General features: G+C 35.8%; 1 protein-coding gene across 1 annotated transcript; it reads right to left on the bottom strand.

Moving 5' to 3' along the window:
• Positions 1-908: 908 nt before the first annotated feature.
• LOC120620565 (olfactory receptor 2T27) lies at positions 909-1847 on the bottom strand. The gene has a single exon (XM_039885621.1). It carries the CDS (start codon positions 1845-1847, stop codon positions 909-911), a length of 939 nt encoding a protein of 312 aa, XP_039741555.1.
• Between the last annotated feature and the right edge of the window lie 15035 nt (positions 1848-16882).

Here is a 16882-nt window from a genome sequence, read left to right as displayed (position 1 = left end):
ATATCTAAACCATCAATGCTATTTTAGGTGGTAATAATTACTAAGAAGAATAAAATTGTCAGGAAATGGAGATGTAAAAGTATTGGAGAAGTATTAAAATTTTAGATTTAGTGGCCTGGAGTTTTAAATGCAGATTAAAAGGAGGTGAGGGGAAGAGCATTCTAGACTAAGGGCACAAAGCAGAAAGAAGTGAGATAGTGTTACACACTTAGTGCATCCTGTGTCCATTTGGCAGGAGTGGAGGGAAAGTGTGAAAAATAGATGAGGTCAGAGGAGTAATAGAGTCAAGCTCTAGGAAGGATGTCAACAAAACTGTTCTAATTCTAATGTAAGTGGAGATCAGAATACAATTTTATTGGCTTGAACAAAAAATAGGAAAAAAAGTAAAAGATAATTTGTTATTTAATGATTGCTAAAGTAATAAATATGGTTTTTACTCAATCAAAACAAACAAACAAACAAAAAAAACCCTCAACCAAGAATAAACATTTTTCCTGGAAAAAAATGAATGCCCTTGTCTCCTGTTTTGTTTTCCCCTCAGACCAGATTGATACCCAGTTATAAACTGGAATAAGCAGTCACAGCTTTCTCTGTTTCTATGTGTCTTGCTTGTGAGTGAATTAGAAAATGAATATCTACGCTTTCATTTATATGCCATTTTCATTTATATGCTTTCATTATATGCCACCAAAGCCATTTTCTCCTAACATTAATATAAAAACAACTCTTTGCTGAACTCAATCCCTTTGTTTCAAACACAATAAGGTGACTGGGGTTCAACAACCTATTCCTAAAACAATTTTTTTCATAAACAGAAATTCTGTATACTTGAAGAAAGATACAAGCCAGGGCTTTGATTTTTCACATGCAACTGGTTTTAGATCTTTAGGACAGGGATATTTCTTAAACTATTTTAATATGAGATTTTTCTTTAAGACCTTCCTCAGAGACCCCAGCACCTCCTTGTTCCTCAGGCTATAGATGAGGGGGTTCAGCATGGGGGTGAGGACGATGTAGAACACAGAGAGACCTTGATCCAATGCTGGGGTGTGGGAGGAGCCAGGTGTCATGTACACCACGATGCCTGTCCCCAGGTAGAGACTCACCACAGTCAGGTGAGAAGAACACGTGGCCAGGGCCTTGTTCCTCCCCTCGGGTGAGTTCATCCTGAGCACGGTGAGGAAGATCCGAATGTAGGATGCCATTATGAGACTAAAAGGGATGAGGATGAATATGATACTTACCATGAACACCACCATCTCATACTCTGAGGTGTCCTCACAGGAGAGCTTCAAGATGGCAGGCATCTCACAAAAAAAGTGATTTATTTCCCTCAGACCACATACAGGGAAATGCATGGTGTAAATAGTTTGGATGAGTGAATTTGCAGCACCCCCAGTCCACGGTGCCACTGCCATTAGCCAGCAAACCTTTGGGTTCATGATGACTGTGTAGCGCAGGGGATCACAAACAGCCACAACTCTATCATAGGACATAAGGGTCAGGAGGAGACACTCGGCACCACCTAGGGCCAGGCAGAAGAACATCTGGACACCACAGCCAATGAGGGAGATGCTGTGCTTTCCTGAGACGTGGTTGAAGACCATATTAGGAACTGAGCTGGAGATGTAGAATAAGTCAATGAGGGAGAGCTGACTGAGCAAGAAATACATTGGGGTATGCAAGTGGGCTTCCACACAGATCAGGAGGAGGAGGATGGCGTTCCCTGTGAGGGCAACAAGGTAGGCCAGGAGGATGAGGTAGACCAGGAGGCTGGTATATTGGAACTCAGGGAAGAGGCCCAAGAGAATGAAGTCTGTAGTGGATGTGCCATTTTGCTTGACCATATCTCAGCCTTGTCTGTTGCAGCTGTTGTGTGGTAGGAGAAAAACATAGGGCACCTGTTAAATCTTATGCCCAGTTATGAGCCTTTTATTTTAGAATTGCCTCTTTCCTATTCATCCTTTTTCCTACATATTAGCAGACCCACATGGCTTTTAAAACATCTTGAGCTTTCAGGTCAGGGAAATTATGGAGAAGATGGGGAAGTGGCACCTTTGGAGAGGGCATAGAACCTCTCTTCAATCTGAATGGTGATCGGTTTCTCTTATATTATTTTATAATAAACTGCTAATTCAGTTTTTAAAATCTTACAATTTTCAAGTCTTACACTTGTTCGATAAATAAATGTTGATCATTTCACTCCACTATTTAAAAATTGCTTCATGTCTACACAATTACAATTCTCACCCAAGAATTTAAAGCCCATCATTTGGAATTTCCTGAGACAACGAGCCTCCATATTTCTTGATCTCTGTGTAGTTACTGACTTGTCAGTGAAACCATTTCCCCAAAGTGTCTCGCGTAGACCCTCTTTTCCTGTCTATATTTCCTCTTTGTCTCTTTAATAGCTCTTGTAGGAGCAACCACATATTTTGCATGGCAAATGAAGATATGGGTCCCTGTGTTCAAAATCATTAGAAGTTTCAAAATAGTAACATCAGGGTGTTAAACCAATCATGAGGCACTGTAAACAAGGATGCTGTATGACAGCATTAATGAAATTGGTCCTGAATCCATGAGTTCAATCTTTCACAACAATATATGGATCTGTCTGGCCTCTTCTGAGCTCATTTCTGTATTTTCCACAACGTTTTTTCTCTTACAGTTGACATGGAACATCTTATTAGTTTCATGTGTACATCATACTGGTTGGACATTTATATAACATATAAATGTGATCCCCCCGATAAGTTTAGTACTCCCCAACACTATACATAGTTATTACAATAGTATTGACTATATGCTAAGTAAAATAAGTCAGACAAAGACAAATACCACATTATTTCATTTATATGTGGAATCTAAAAATAATAAATGAACAAACAAAACAATAAACACATAGATACAGAGAACAAACTAATGGTTGCCAAATGGGAGGGGTTAGGGAGTAAGATGAAAATAAGTGAAGAAATTAAAAAGTATGAATTTGTACTTACAAAATAGTCACAAGTATGTAAAGTTCAGCAAAATCTTAAACACATTCACCAGATATCCTGCCAACACTTCTAATTTATCATGCCAAAACTAAACTCAGCGCACATCTCTTACCATTTTGTTATTTCTACCATCACCACTTCATTGCCACAAACATTAAGTCTTATACTCTTGAGGCCACTTTTGATTTTGTTTCTTTCTATATTTAATTAGTTCTTTGGCCCAACCATATTAAACTATCAATATCTTTCAGACATGTCCCTCCCTTCCAAATCTATTATTACACTCAATTCAAAGACTTCAATACCTCTTCTCCTGACTGTCAAGTCTCCTTATTCTTCAAACCACAATAATTTTAAAACATATCTATAATCAAATTACTCTCTAGGTAATCTTTTTAAATGTCCTCCATAAACTACTGAACAACAACCAATTTGTTATTAATTTACCTGGCTGATTTTTTTTCATTACAATAACTTTTTTTCTTATAACAACTTAAATACAGTCTTCCGAGAGATATCCATGCTTTTCTTTCTCCATACATTTAGTTGTGCAGTTTTCTTTTTATCTAAACCAAACTTCCTTGAATACAACCTTTATCAAATCCTATTCATCACTTAATTTCCTGATCTCACCAGCATCTTTCTGAAGACTTCTAAAAAGTTTTCCCATTTCCTGCCAAATAAAAAAACCAATAGACTGTTGAATAAAGAAGAGGTAATACATATATGCAATAGAATATTAGCCATAAAAAAGAATAAAATCTTGTCATCTGCTACAACAAGGATAAACCTGAAAGTTATGCTGAGTGGAGTAAATCAGACAAAGATAAACACCATATGATATCACTTACGTGTGGAATCTAAAGAATAAAATAAACAAACAAAACAGAAACAAACTCATAGATACAGAAAACATTTTGAAGATTGCCAAATTGGATGGGGGATGAAAGTGTGGATGAAAAAGGGGAAGGGATTAAGAAGTACAAATTGGTAGTTACAAAATAGTCATGGGAATGTAAACTATAGCACAAGGGATATAGTCAATAATATTTTAATAATTATGTATGGTGTCAAATGGGTACTAGATTTATTGATGTGATCATTTCATAAGTTATATAAATGTCTAATCATTATGTAGTGCACCTGAAACTAATATAATGTTATATGGCAACAATAATTTAAAAACAAAAAATATTTTAAAAATAATAAATCAATCTCTTCTTTCTCTAAATTTTGACAACACATATTACTTTGTCTTACCATCAGCACATAACAGATTTTACCTTCTTCTTTAAATATTTAATTTTCCTTGAATTGCAACACTTTTAGTCAAGAAGTAATTGTGATATATATTTTTTTATAATGCTATTTCATAGTTCTCTCTCAGTGTGATATAGCACATCATAAAATGGGTGAATGTATTAGAAATTGTCAGTATGTAGACACTTCAAGATTGCTATATCCCTGCTATTATTCACTTTGGTGAAGATGACTCATCAAAATAAAAGAATTGTTTACTTTGACAAACTCAATTCTCCAGAGCTATGTCTACCTGCTATCAGAGGTCATCCAACTCTAGGACTAAAATGATTTATGAAAAAAGTAGTTGAAAGATCATGAATTAACTGAGAATTGGGAGGAGAAAGAGAAGAGGTAGGACAGAGAAAAGGAGATGGAATAAGAAGAGGAAAAAAGATGTTAGAAAAAGTAGAGAATAAAAAAGAAAGTTGTCAACTGAAATGCTTCCCAATTTTATTCTTGTATGATATTGTCAGCATATAACACAGATATTAATATTATTAAAGCTCTGTGTATGGGCCACTTTAGAGGCTTTGAAATACTAGGGTTCCTCTTATCACTTGTCAGTAATTATTTATGTAAAGCAATCAACTAGTTAATTGATTTTTTTGTTTTAACAGACTGTTCTTATGGTTCTTTGTCATAATAAAGTAGTTTTGTATTTTTATTTTTTGATCAGAGTTGACATTCAATATTATTTTGCATTACCCTTAGGTGTACAGCATAGTGGTTAGACATTTATAGAATTTACAAAGTGAACTTCCTGATTAGTCTAGTATCCACCTGGTATTATACATAGTTATTACAATATTATTGACTGTATTCCTTATGCTTTACTTCACATCCCTGTGACTATTTTGTAACTGCCAATTTGTACTTCTTAATACCTTCACCATTTTCACCCACTCCCCTAAGCTCCCCTCCAATCTGACAATCATCAAAATATTCTCTGTATCTAAGAGTCTGTTTCTGTTTTGTTTGTTCATTTATTTTGTTCTTTGGATTCTACATATAAGTGAGATCATATGGTATTCTTTCTCTGTCTGACTGATTTCACTCAGCGTAATACCCTCTAGGTTCATCCATGTTATTGTAAATAGTATGCTTTTATTTTTTATGGCTGAGTAATATTCCATTGTATATATGGACCACAATGTCTAAAAACCATTTGGAGGTTTCTCAAAAAATTTAAAAGATAAGTACCTTATGATCCGGCATTTGCACTTCTGGGTATTTATCCAAAGAAAACCAAAACACTAATTAGAAAAGACATATTCACCCCAATGTTCACTGCAGTATTGTATACAATAGCCAAGATATGCAAGTAACCTAAGTGCAATAACGTATAGTTTTAAAAAGATATTTGCAATTTATTTTAACAAGGATACTATACATTATTAATCCCTGTTTAAATTTAAATTGATAATAATCTCTTTTGATATATCATCTTTGTACATATTGGCTCAGTCAACATCCCAGTACAGTACTCATTTAAAGACAATTAGAAGAAGAACATACAAGGCACGGTTGAAATAAAACTCTAAAAGTTCCTATGTGTACCTTCAGTAATAAAAGACTAGAAAAGATAAAAATAAGGAACATCAGGAAAAGCAGTCCATAATTTTTCAACAAATATGTGTTGAGATCTACTCTTTTTTAAGGAATCGCATGCCCAGTTCACAAGAGAAAAAAAATGCAAAACCTATGTTTATGGCAAAAAAAAATTATTCAAAGGAAAAAAAACATGTTTCTTTTACTATGTATGAGAGTAACTAGTTTTAGAGAATAAGGGATTTTCTCAAATTTACAAAAATAATTAAGTTATAGAATCAGAACTCAAACTACAACAAAATTTTACTACCCTTCATGGTGTAAATATACCTTTTCACCAAGAAATCTCAGCTTTCTATGAAAGATGAGTCTAGTGCTCAGCTAGATAAATACATACAGTCAAATCTTCAAATTTGCTGATAGTTATGACTTTATCAGTTCCCTTCCAACTGGCAGTCTGGTTCCAAGCTTAGCACTAAAACTGATTTTAATCTTAGAATGTTGTATTTCCAAAAGCAGTAGATGTGATGTTAGTTTGCAGATCTTTTTAGAACTAGAATGTGTTATTGAAATCAATGGCCATTTATTACCAACAAATATAAAACCAAATAACCTCCTGCCCTTGGATCACTGCTCTTCAATTGAGATTAGTTCCTGTTGGTCATTTGATGTTATAGACAAATGAAAACATGAGGATGGGTACCTTCAAGATGGAGGAATAAGAGAATGACACTGCTGGTGAGGGAGGGAGGGGAACATGGGCTTTAAGCTGCAGCTTCTTCGGAATTCTCACTGCTACACCCACCCACACTTACCACCCCTACTATCCTAATTCTGTCAGAAACTCTCTCTGACAGAAACTGAAGACCAGGAAATGCTACCTCCAGTATCAGTGGACTTTGTGTTCTCTCTATAGAATCTTAGGCTAGTTGTCACCTTCCTGCTTCTGGAAGAAAACATGTTTAGAATTGTACCCTGAACCTCATTAAGAAAGAAATTCTTCTCCAAGTCATCTTAATCTCTGCTGGAGAGAAAGCAGAGTAGGATAATAAAGGGAGATTACTCCTTTCACTATTCCATCATGTAGAATGAGCCCCTGGATTCTGGTGCTCCAGAGACCTAATGGGAACATAAGATGGATGGGACATACAGCATTTCCAGGAATTGTATAAGTCATCCAGTCCAATATCCCACCAAATAAGATAATTTTTGCAGCAACAGACACAAAAGAGAAAATGACAAGGATTCACTTGCCAAATTTTAAGTAGCTTTTACTAAGAATGCCACAAATATTAATTCAAGAAATATTCACAATATCGGCATCATCTCTATTCTGCAGAAATGACACTGAGGCACACTGAGGTTATGGAATTCCCCATATGGCTATCAGGGAGCAGAGTCAGGTTTCCAGCCAGAACTGTGTACAGCTCTATAACCAGGCTCTGCTGCTTTTCAAATTCTGTAGAATTTAGGAATGTTTTTCTTCTAAAAACTTGTTTTCACAAATGCCCACAATAAGTAGGGACACCTACATGCTAAAGATAAGAGGGTGGGGAATCGAGGTGCTGAGAAGGTGGAGTGTGTTACAGGCTGGTTAGAAATAGTAGAGATCAACAGTGATGAACAGGGTTGACAGGGCGGGAAGAGGAAGGTGCAAGTGAGCACAGCCCTAAACTGAGACAGGAATAAAATATGAGAGGCTATAGAAATATTGATAAAGGGTCTCTAGAAATGGCTGAGGAAAGGGTGATTGGGATTGCTGATGTGAGGAATCATTAATTACTTAACATTTATGAAGATATTAGAAACTTTTAAGCAGTGCTTTGTAATGTTTTGTCATACTCACCTCTTTGAATTTAAACTTTTATTGATGCATCTGTCTCCACTACTAGCCCACGAATTTCTTGAGTGCTGCGACCGTGTCTCATTTATCTTGATAATCCCCACATTTAGTATTATTCCTGGAACACTGAAGGTGCTAAAAATGACTGAAAAAATAAACTATGACTCTATAAAAAAATACTATCTCTACTTTTCAGACAGGGAAACCAATATCGAAATGTTCAGAAAATTGCCTGAGTTTTCACAAGTACGTGACATATCCTAGTCCCCTAGTCTATTCTCTGTCACAATTCAATGTTTCTTCTCTAGATCTAAAAACAGTGAACAGGTAATGGAAAGACCAGAAGTTTGGCTCAAAGTTTACTTTTGCTGTTAAGGTGACCTCACGCGACTCACCGCCACTGTGCTATAAAATTAGGCACAGAAAGAAGATGGGCTAGGTGAACTCCATGGTCTTCTAGAGCTTTACTTCTAAATTGCTCTAACTGAAAATGGAAATTATTTTCTTGGAGGGGTAAGGTATAGCTACTTAGAGACAAGGTTGGAAATAAAGTCCAGGGGAATTTACTGCTGTTGCACCATTCACACATTCTCACCTCTGTCTCCTAGGCGCAATTCCATCATTTATGTTCAGTGATTAAAATTTTACATATCAAAGAATGCTTCCTATGGTTAGAAAATTCCAAGAAAACATGACCACCCTTAGGCAATTCAGGTAAGTTGATAACCTCTTATGCCTATTCACGGCTAGCCTATCTGTTTTTCTTATAAATGCTGGTTTCCAAAAATCTTTTCAATAAATGGTAATTATTCCCACAAAGAGACACTGGCAACTCTCTCTAAGGAATGAAAATGCACATATCTCTAAGGAATGAAAATGCATAATGCACATTGACAAATTAACCTGGCTTCACTTCCACTGATCAGCAAGCAAGGCCCTGAGGCCAGTGTGTGACTCCAATATAACTTGCAAATTTAATGTGAGCTGGGGTTGGTGAACCAAAGATAGCACTCCCTAAAAGGAAAACACCACATGTTAGTGACAGCAGGGCTGCAGAGCCTCATTTCAAATGTCCTGTGGGAAGTTTGTCGTTTACTTAATTAACAGAATCTTTCACTCACCTGAACTGTCAGAACTTTTTCAAAGGTGTCTCCAAAGGAGAGCAGCCACTTCTTCCCACAGGACCCTGGAAGATGCTTATAGTCTCATTCCCTTGGAACTACAAGCCAGTTGTCTCTTTCAGATTCTCTAGGGTCTTGTTACTTGCTAATGAGTAAGAGACCAACGGATTCCCTTAATACACTGTGAAATTAGCTGTGTAAACACAATGCTTTTCTTCCCATTTAAATTATGTCTGTACAATAAAAACAAACAATTCAACTATATAGTAATAAAATGAATCATCACTAAGAAGTTTTCCCAAGACAAGATATTCTAGGAGTGCAGTGACTCAAACTTAATTCTCCAGAAATAATATGCCATATGCTTCCAAAACCTACTGAAATCTGAATTTGTAGACTCTTAGGTGTTGATCTCAATTGATTCAAATCTGAACTGATAGCCTTTCTCTTCTAACTCACTGCTCTTTCTCCACTTGTGATTTAATCTTTGAGACAGAAGGCATTATCACGACAATTTAAACCAAGAAACTGCTTCATCAGACTTTAAATTTTTAAATTTATTTTAATAGCTCTATTGAGATATAATTAATATACAACTAAGTGCAAATATTTATAAAGTGTACAACTTGATAGCTTTGACATAATTCCACCCTGTAAAACTATCATAGCAATCAAAGGAGTTAACATACACACCGCTCCTGAAGTTTTCACCTGCCCTTACACTGTTACCCCCTCGCTCCTTCCCATCTGCCTTCTTTAGCAAATGCTAATTTGCATTTTGTTATTAGACTCATTTCTATTTTGTAAAATTTTAAATAAATGGAATTATAATGTATGTACTCTTTTTTTGTTTGATTTCATTCACTGAGAATAATTAATTTAAGATTTACTCCTATTGTTGTATGTATTAATAGTTCATTTCTTTTTAACACTGAGTTGGATTCTGTGGCATCAATACACCACAATGTGCTTATCCATTTCACTCTGGATGAACGGATAAGTTGTTTCCAGTTGGAGCTATTACACCTAAAACTGTTAAATTAGCTGTTTGAGAAATTGATGGTTTTCCCCAATAAAATTATCGGTCAGTATAATTAGAATGTATTTAGTATAAACATGTGATTTTGTTTCTCTTAGGCAAAGACCTAGAATTGGAATGACTGGGACACATGTGTCTTCTATAGTGCAGTTTTTGATTTTGAGAAAGTTCAATTTATCAGTTTGTTATTTTATAAAACAACTTCTAATGTTATAACTAAGAAATCCTGAGTGATATCAGAAGCACGGTGGTGTGCGGGGTTCCCTTGATTTCTCCTCTAGAAATTACAACAAATTAAAAAGCTATGATACAAAAAAAAAAACCCCAGCCTAAAACACAAATAAGTCTAAGAGAGCTGTGCATTAGAGCATCTGAAAGAGGGTGAATCAAGTGAGCAAGGGAGGAGGACCAGGAGAGGAGTGAAGATTAGTGCTGCAAACAAAGCCAGGAGCTCCCTGTGAAACACAAAAAGAGGGGAGAAATTAGGAGACAGAGTGAAGTCTCTGTAGCCCTGTCTGCCTGAGTGATCAGCTTTTACTATAGCAGAACCCAGTGGTCGGGGCAGAGACCAGGGTACAGAGAGAATGCAGAGGTGTGACAGCTATACTCTAGCAACTGCTATTGCCAGATAGAAAGCTGAGTCATGAAGCCTGGCCACCTCCGCCATCATCCCAGAACATGCCTTCCACACTCATGCTCTCCATAAGAGAATCTGTGCAACCATAACTAAAACATACACTGCAGCTGGTACCGGTGATGAGCAGAGATACTTACTGGAAAACAAAAAAAGAACCTCTTCTTATCGATCTGCTAAAAAGGGATCACTCTTAATAATAATAAAAATAAATTTTAAGCAGAGTAAATTTTCACAAGTGCCTAGACAAATAAATAATATATCAAATACTATGAACAGGGGAATCTTTGGAAACATGGCAGAGTGAGAGACATCCCCAAATCTCTCCCCTTGAACAAAATAAGCTGAATATCTAAAACTCAAAAAAAAGCACCCCAACTGCACACCAGCATGTCTGAGAGTGGAATCTGTGCGTAAGAGCTACCATAGGTCAGAACCTCAGATGTCCGGGAGTGGACAGGGAGAAATAAAGAAGCTTCCTCTCACAGCCCCCAGAGCTACCTGTAGGAGAGGGAGGGAGAAGGTGAGTTCCCTGAACAGGCATACCTGGAAAAGCTGTGAGCTCCCCACTTCTGGCGGTAGGGCCCTGTCATTAGGACAGAAGGCAAAGAAGCTAGATAGCAAAAAAAACAAGTTGATTTTTACTGGCCACAGTTGCAAAACCGAAGCTAAGCTGTAGCCCCCAACCACCAACCCTGAGGGCTCCTCCCCTCATACCCTCCGAGACAGAACACTGCAGAGCCCCAGGGAAATCTGAGCAAACACTACCAAAACTGTTGCTAATACTGACAGGGACAGAAAGTGAGGGTAGCAAGCGTGATTAAATATCTACAAGAAAATAAAAAAGCATTTTTAAGACCTTACATAAAGCAGGGATCCAAGAGACTTAGGCACCACATACTGGAAACCAAAAGAAAGTGCATTCTTTGCAGCAGGCTAAAGAGAGACCTTTATATAATAAATCTTCTTTCTGGAAAAACAGCAGAATACACTTCTATTAATGTCCAGGCAGAGAAATAGTCCATTAAACACCATGAATAACCAAGGTGACAAGGCGTCTCAGAAAGAAAGAGAAAACTCTCCAGAAAATAAGCTAACAGACATAGAAATATGCAACTTAAATGACAGAGAATTCAGGATGGTACTTCTGAAAAAACTCAGTGATTCCCAAAATGAGTCATATCAACAATTTCAGGAATTGAAAAAACATCTAAATGAGGAGAGCAAAGAGATTGAAAACCTCAAAAAGAATCAAATAGAACTTCTGGAGATGAAAAACACATTGCAAAAATTGAAAAATGAAATAACAAGCTTGGGAAATAGAGTCAACCAAATAGAGGATAGGATCAGTGATATAAAAGACAGAAATCTAGAAATAAATCAAAGGAAGAAGAGAGAAACTGAAGAATTAAAAATAATGAAAGAGAAATTCAAGAAATAGCTGATACCATCAGGAGAAGAAACATAAGAATAATGGGCATTACCGAAGGTGAGGAAAAGGAGCAAGGACTAGAAAGCATTTTCAGACAAATAGTGGACAAGAATTGCCCAAATTTAAGAAAGGAGCTGGAGCTTAGAATTCAAGAAGTCAACAAAACACCCAATTACCTCAACCCAAAAAGGCCTTCTCCAAGACACATTGTATTAAAATGATCAAAAACCAATGAAAAAGACAGTATTCTCAGGGCAGCAAGGGAGAAGAAAACAATAACTTGTAAAGGAAAACTCATTAGATTATCCTCGAACTTCTCAGTGCAAACCTTACAAGTCAGAAAAAAATGGAATCAAATGTTTAAACTACTAAGTGAAAGGAACTACCAGCCTAAAATAATGTATCTAGCTAAGCTCTCCTTTATATGTGAAGGAGAAATTAAGACCTTTCCAGACATACAAAAATTGAGGGCCTGCATATGAGGCCTGCACCGCAGGAAATACTGAAAGGGGTCAATTCACCTAAAATTGACAAAAAAAAAAATAGGTAATTAGGAGTGACTACCAGGCAAATAGAATCAGAGGAGTGCAACACTTACTAAGAACAGGGCATTATAAGCTTAAATAATAATAAGAGAATTGATAGAGCAAGATAGTAATGAACATTCAGCATATACAGGGACAACTTGAGATAACAATAACTGAAAAGGGGAGGATGAAAAGATCCAAATTCACAAAGGGAAATGAAGATAAGTCATGTGCAGAAGAAAATGTAGAACTGTATATATATATATATATATATATACATATATATATATATATATAACTATCCTTTACATATTCGTAATGGTAACGACACAGACAAGATTCAGAACTTAACTATATGACATAAAACAAGAAGAACCAGAGGCAAAACCTACAAAAGCCAACCAAAATAAAGAAAACAGAAACACAAGGATGAGGAAGCAATGGAAACACTGAGATACCAGAAAACAAATGATAAAATTGCTATAAGAAGACCTCATATTTCAATAATCACTCTAAATGTAAATGGACTGAACTCACCAATAAAAAGGCACAGAGTTACAGACTGAGTCTACAAGCAAAACCCAACCACATGCAGCCTCCAGGAGACACACTTCAGTTCCGAAGACAAATATAGACTCAAAGTAAAAGAGTGGAAAGTGATATTTCAAGCAAATGGTATTCAGAAAAATGAATGCCTTCATTTCTACTACAGGAATAGTGGTACTAATATCAGAAGAAATAGACTTCAAAATAAAAAAGGTAAAGAAAGATACTGAGAGATACCTTATAATGATAAAGGGAATCATGCACCAAGAAGACATAACACTTATTAATATCTATGCTCCCAATAAGGGAGCCCTAAAATATATAAAGAAATTACTAACAGAACTAAAGCGAGAAACAGATCTAAACACTATGGTAGTAGGGGACCTAAATACCCCACTGTTGGATATGGACAGATCATCCAAACAGAAAATCAATAAGAACATAACATCCTTAAATGACACATTAGACCAACTGGATATAATTGACATTTACAGAGCCTTCCATCCCAAAACAACTGCTTATACATTATTCTCTAGTGCACATGGAACATTCTCAAGAATTGACCACATACTGGGACACAGAGATAGCCCCAACAAATATATGAGGGTGAAATCATACCAACCATATTCCCTGATCATAATGCTTTGAAACTAGAGATGAACTGCAAAAGGAAAGCAGGAGGGACCACAAATACATGGAGATTAAACAACATGCTCCTAGAATATCTGGGTCAGGGAAGAAATAAAAAGTGAGATAAAGAGATACATAGGTAAAAATGATGATGATAGTACGACGTATCAAAACTTCAGGAACACAGCAAAGCAGTTATAAGAGGAAAGTTCATATAGTTACAGGCTTATCTCTAAAAACAAGAACAAACCTAAATAAACAACTTAACGCCTCATCTTAAAAAACTAGAACAGGAAGAACAAATGAAGCCTAAAGTCGGCAGAAAGAAAGAAATCCAAATTAGATCAGAAATAAATGAAATTTAAAACAAAAAAAAAAATAGAAAAAATAAATGCAAAGGTGAGCAGGTTTTTTTAGAAGGTCAATACAATTAACAAACCCCTGGCTAGACTCACTAAAGACAAAAGAGAAAGGACACAAATAAACAAAATCAGGGATGAAAAAGGGGAAATTACAGCTGACATCACAGAAATACAAAGGATCATACAAGAATACGATGAAAAAGTATATAACACGAAATTTAATAACCTAGAAGAAATGGACCAGTGCATAATAAAATACAACCTTCCTAGACTGAATCAAGAAGATCTGGAAAATCTAAATAGACAGGTCAGTAGCATGGAAATTGAAACAATCATCAAAAATCTACCAAAAAGTAAAAGTCCAGGACCAGATGGCTTTACCAGTGTATTCTACCTAACATTCAATGAACATTTAATACTTATTCTCCTCAAATTCTTCCAAAACATCAAAGAGAAGACAATACTTTTGAATTGATTTTATGAGGCCAATGTTACTCTGATACCAAAACCTGGTAAAGATAATGCAATAAAAGAAAATTTCAGACCAATATCTCTCATGAATACATGCAAAAATCCTAAATAAAATACTAGCGAACCGAAAACAGCAACATATTAAAAAGATTATACATCACAATCAACTGGGCTTCATCCCAGAAGCACAGGGATGGTTCAACATACGCAAATCGATTAATGTGATATACCACATAAATTAAAATTTAAGAATCATATGATCATATCAGTAGATGCAGAAAAAGCTTTCGACACAATACAGCATCCATTTATGATCAAAACACTTAACAAAATTGGTATAGAAGGAAAATACCTTAACATAATAAAGGCCATATATGACAAACCCTGAGCCAACATTATACTGAATAGCGAAAAACTAAAAACCTTCCCTCTAAGATCAGGAACAAAGCAAGGCTGTCCACTATCGCCACTGTTGTTCAATATAACATTTGGAGGTCCTAACAAGTGCAATTAGGCAAGAGAAAGACATAAAAGGCATCCAAATAGGAAATAAAGAAGTCAAACAGTCATTATTTGGAGATGACATGGTTCTCTATAAAGAAAACCCTAAAGACTCCACAAGAACACTACTAGAAAAAATAAGCAAATACAGTAGTTTCTGGATACAAAATCAATGTTCAAAAATCCATAGCATTCATATACTCTAATAATGAAGTGTCAGAAAAAGAAGTGGAAAAATAATTACTTTTGCAATTGCAGCAAAAAGAATAAAATACCTAGGAATACATTTAACAAAACATGTGAAGGACCTATATAATGAAAACTATAAGACTCTATTAAAAGAAATCGAGTAAGATACAAAGAAATGGAAAGATATTCCATGTTCTTGGATTGGAAGAATTAACATAGTTAAAATGACCATATTACCTAAAGCATTATACAGATTTAATGCAATCCTCATCAAAATCTCATCAGCATTTTTTTTTAATGCAATAAAAAAAATCATCAGATTTGTATAGAAGCATGAAAGACCCCGAATTGCCAAGGCCATTCTGAGGAGGAAAAAACAAAAAAAAACAAAATAAACAAGGCTGGTGGCATCACTCTGCCCGACTTCAAATTATACTACAAAGCTGCAGTAATCAAAACAGTATAGTATTGGCAGCAAAACAGACACACAAACCTGTGGAACAGAATCAAGAGTCCAGAATTAGATCCATATTTATGTGGGCAAATAATTTTTGACAAAAAAAAAAGCCAAAAACAGTAGAGAAAGAAATGCCTTTTAAATAAATGATGCTGGGAAAACTGGAAAGCCACCTGCAAAAGAATTAAACTGGACTGTTGTCTATCACCACACACCAAAAATAACTCAAAATGGATTAAGGTCCTGAATATAAGACCTTAAACAATAAAGTGCATAAAAGAAAACATAGGAACTAAACTCAAGGACCTTGGACGTAAAGAGGATTTTATGAATTTGACCTCAAAAGCAAGGGTAGTAAAAGCTAAATGAATGGGACTACATCAAACTAAAAAGCTCTGCTCAGCAAAAGAAATCATCAGCAAGGTAAAGAGACAACAATTTGAATAGGAAAATATATTTGCAAGCAACACCTCCAATAAGGGCCTAATATCCACAATATATAAAGAATTCATACTACTCAATAACAACAAAAAACAAATGATCCAATAAAAAAATCAGCAGAGTACCTGAACAGACACTTCTCCCTTGAGAACATACAAATGACCAACAAATATTTTAAACGATGATCAACATTGCTAGTTATTAGGTAAATGGAAATCAAAACCACTATGAGGTACCATCTCACACCTGTTAGAATAGCAATAATCAACAGGTCAAGTAATAACAAATGCTGGAGAGGATGCGGAGAAATAGGAACCCTGCTGGTGGGACTGAGAATTGGTACAGCCACTATGGAAAACACTATGGAGTTTCCTCAAAAAACTAAAAATTTATCTACCATATGATTCAGCAATCCTTCTACTGGGTATTTACCCCAAAGACTTGAAACCCCATATCCAAAAAGATATTTGCACAGTGATGTTCATAGCAGCATTATTCATGGCGTCCAGGACATGGAAGCAACCAAAATGTCTTATGATAAATGATTGGCTAAAGAAGCTGTGTTACATATATACAATGGAATATTACTCAGCCATAAGAAGAGATGATATACTGTCATGTGTGACAACCTGGATGGACCTCGAGATAATCATGCTAAGCAAAATAATCCAAACAGAAGAAGTTGAAAATCACGTGATATCACTTATATGTGGGATATTAACCTAAAAGCAACAAATGAACAAGACAAACAAACAGAGACTCATGGACATGGACTATAGATTAGTGGTTACCAGAGGGTAAGGGTTGGGGGAGGAGGCGGCAGGTAGACAGTTAAAGAGG

Source organism: Pteropus medius, unplaced genomic scaffold (genome assembly GCF_902729225.1).
Source record: "Pteropus medius unplaced genomic scaffold, Ma_sr-lr_union100, whole genome shotgun sequence".
Taxonomy (NCBI): Eukaryota; Metazoa; Chordata; class Mammalia; order Chiroptera; family Pteropodidae; genus Pteropus; species Pteropus medius.
The sequence above is the reverse complement of the archived record's forward strand: the minus strand, read 5'-3'. Positions and strand labels throughout refer to the sequence as shown.